The 2500-nt window shown below is 47.7% G+C and overlaps 1 protein-coding gene across 1 annotated transcript in view; it reads right to left on the bottom strand.

The window, feature by feature from the left end:
• Positions 1-2500, bottom strand: part of LOC308171875 (A-type potassium channel modulatory protein DPP6-like) — a gene marked incomplete at both ends in the record, with an annotated part of 79699 nt that overhangs the window by 21120 nt on the left and 56079 nt on the right. The window contains 4 exons of the mRNA XM_080546782.1: positions 408-489; positions 1068-1120; positions 1208-1282; positions 1420-1514. Coding sequence (XP_080402908.1) covers positions 408-489; positions 1068-1120; positions 1208-1282; positions 1420-1514 — 305 coding nt within the window. The remainder of the gene's footprint in view (positions 1-407; positions 490-1067; positions 1121-1207; positions 1283-1419; positions 1515-2500) is intronic.

The raw sequence follows: 2500 nt of genomic DNA, 5'->3' as shown, positions 1-2500 counted from the left end.
CTCTGTGCAGGCCCGTCAAGTTCTTCCACACCAAACTCGACAAACCATGTCATTATGGACCTCGCTTTGTGTACGGGGGCATTGTCATGCTGAAACAGAAAAGGGCCTTCCCCAAACTGTTGCCAAAAAGTTGGAAGCGTACAATTCTCTAGAGTCGCATTGTATTGATTTCCCTTCACTGGAGCTGTTGCCCAAACCATGTATAACAGCCCTGGACCATGATTGTGTCCACATACTTTTGGCTCTGTAGTGTATCACTCAAGATCAAGGGTTAGCTTTTAAGATCAGGAAGCAAGTGTTTCTCTATGGGAACTTGAAGATGTACTGTCCACACAGCTGATCCCTCTAAGCTGGTTAGGGCAGTTGTGTGTGTGTGTTTGTGTATGTGGGTATCGGGGGTCACTTACTAGCTGTTGACCTTTGGGTCCCCATCCAGCGTACTGCAGGGGGGCGTTCCGCACCTCAGGAGGGGTCAGACTCCATGTCTCCCTGTGAAGATGGCGCACACACACACACACACACACACACACACACACAATGAATCTGAGTGTCTGTTTGTGTGCATGTGCGTGCGTGTGTGTCCATGCAGGTGAGCTATTTAAGTAGCTAGCTTACCATACCCTTAATCAATCATCCACAGCCAGATTTAGCACAAAGCCACTTTAGCTGAACTTAAGCCCATTAGCAATGTGGAGCAGGAAGGAGACGAGGAGACATCCAGTACGGTAGATGCTGTGATGCCTCCCAAATCAGGACAGACACACGGTGTCCTATATAACAAGAGACCTTACTTACACTTGTCGTCTGATTTTTTGGGGGATGGAATTATTAATATGCCCACCAGGTGGCAGCACGAGAGAGAGCGAGAGAGAGAGCGTGAGAGAGAGAGAGAGAAAGACAGAGAGAGAAACAGAGACAGAGAGATGCAGAGACAGACAGAGACACACGCAGACAGAGAGAGAGAGCGAGAGACACAGACACACACACACACACACACACACACACACACACACACACAGAGAGAGAGACAGAGACAGAGAGAGAGAGACACACACAGAGAGACTTACGGGGTGGTCAGGCTGCAGATGATGTAGGAGGCCATGTAGGAGTGTTGATAGACCTGGAGGGACAAACACAGCGTCAGCGACCCCACATCCCCAGACCAGACACACGGAGGGTCAGGGGTCAGAGGTCAGGGGTCACTCACCGGGGCCACGTTGTAGGCCAGCAGCACATGACCCAGGTCTGGAGACACCTGGTACTTACTGGCCTTGTACATCTCCTGGGGAACACACACACACACACACACACACACAGGCAACTTTGAGTGCTGTTCACTGGGAATTCAATCAATTCAATACTCTCTCTATCCTAAACGGTCCATTTTCATGTGAGAAATATATGAAACACAACACTCACAAACATCTTATTCTCCACCAGAGTGACCATCTCCTGGGTCTCCACGTTGAGTCTGACCACGTCCCCTTTGCGGCTACGATACAGCAGTTCTTTATCTATCGAATACGGGGGGAAAAAACAGCACCGAAGAGTTAAGTGTACGTTATCGATGTAGCATAGCAGTTTTGTGATTTTTCCTTTTTTCCAATCATTTAATCTGGACCCAAAATGGCGACTCAGTTACCACTGCGCCAAAAGTATATTGGTGCAACTGTGAGGTGTGACTGAAATAATGTGTGAACACTGACTCATGCAGGCTCACTCCTCTGCCACCGCATAGCCTGTGTGTCCTTTGGACCCCCTTCCACTGACCGTGTGACGGTGTGTCCTATAAAGAGACATGGTTCCCCCTCCCAAGAGAAGCGCAGGGTAAGAGAGCCCCCTGTTCTCTCCAATGCTGTGACCCGTCCAATATAGTACATTGATAGAGCAACTACCATCTCCCTGGAGTGGACGTATATCCGCAACGGAAATAAGAGAAAAGTGCTGATGTGGATGATTCTAGCAGGATTTGATATCGCCGGACACTCTAGTGGGCTATTATTTGGAGATTGTGTGGTGAAGCACTTTATTTTATTTTTTGCTTGGACACCTCTCAAGTGTGTTTTTCCCTCAATACTCTGAAAACCTTTTTGGGGTGTTTTTGACAGTCGCACTTCTTCCTTGACAAAGGAAGCGCAATGGCAACGCATGGATTGAGGATCACAGAAAGTTCCATTAGAATCCAGATAAGGATACACATCGTACCACGGATACGCTCGTTCAACAGCACCAATCAAATAGAATTCCAAAACATTGCACGGTGCCTTAGCAGGATATGAAACGTGTGTATCGGAAAAAAAGATAATAAACTTTTAGACATCTGCGGTGTCATCATCTTGAAGAAAACGCATTTTCGTGACAACCACCGGTTAGAACGATGACATTTTAAAATCTGCTCCCCCCCACCCCCCACCCCCTCCCCCCAGCCAAATCTAATTACATATTTATTACCAATTTTGAGTGACAAGAGAAGACTAATGGGAGTTGACATGGTGGTCGT

The sequence above is a fragment of the Nansenia antarctica genome (genome assembly GCF_963989245.1).
Source record: "Nansenia antarctica genome assembly, chromosome: 16".
In the NCBI taxonomy this organism is placed as follows: Eukaryota; Metazoa; Chordata; class Actinopteri; order Argentiniformes; family Microstomatidae; genus Nansenia; species Nansenia antarctica.
The sequence above is the reverse complement of the archived record's forward strand: the minus strand, read 5'-3'. Positions and strand labels throughout refer to the sequence as shown.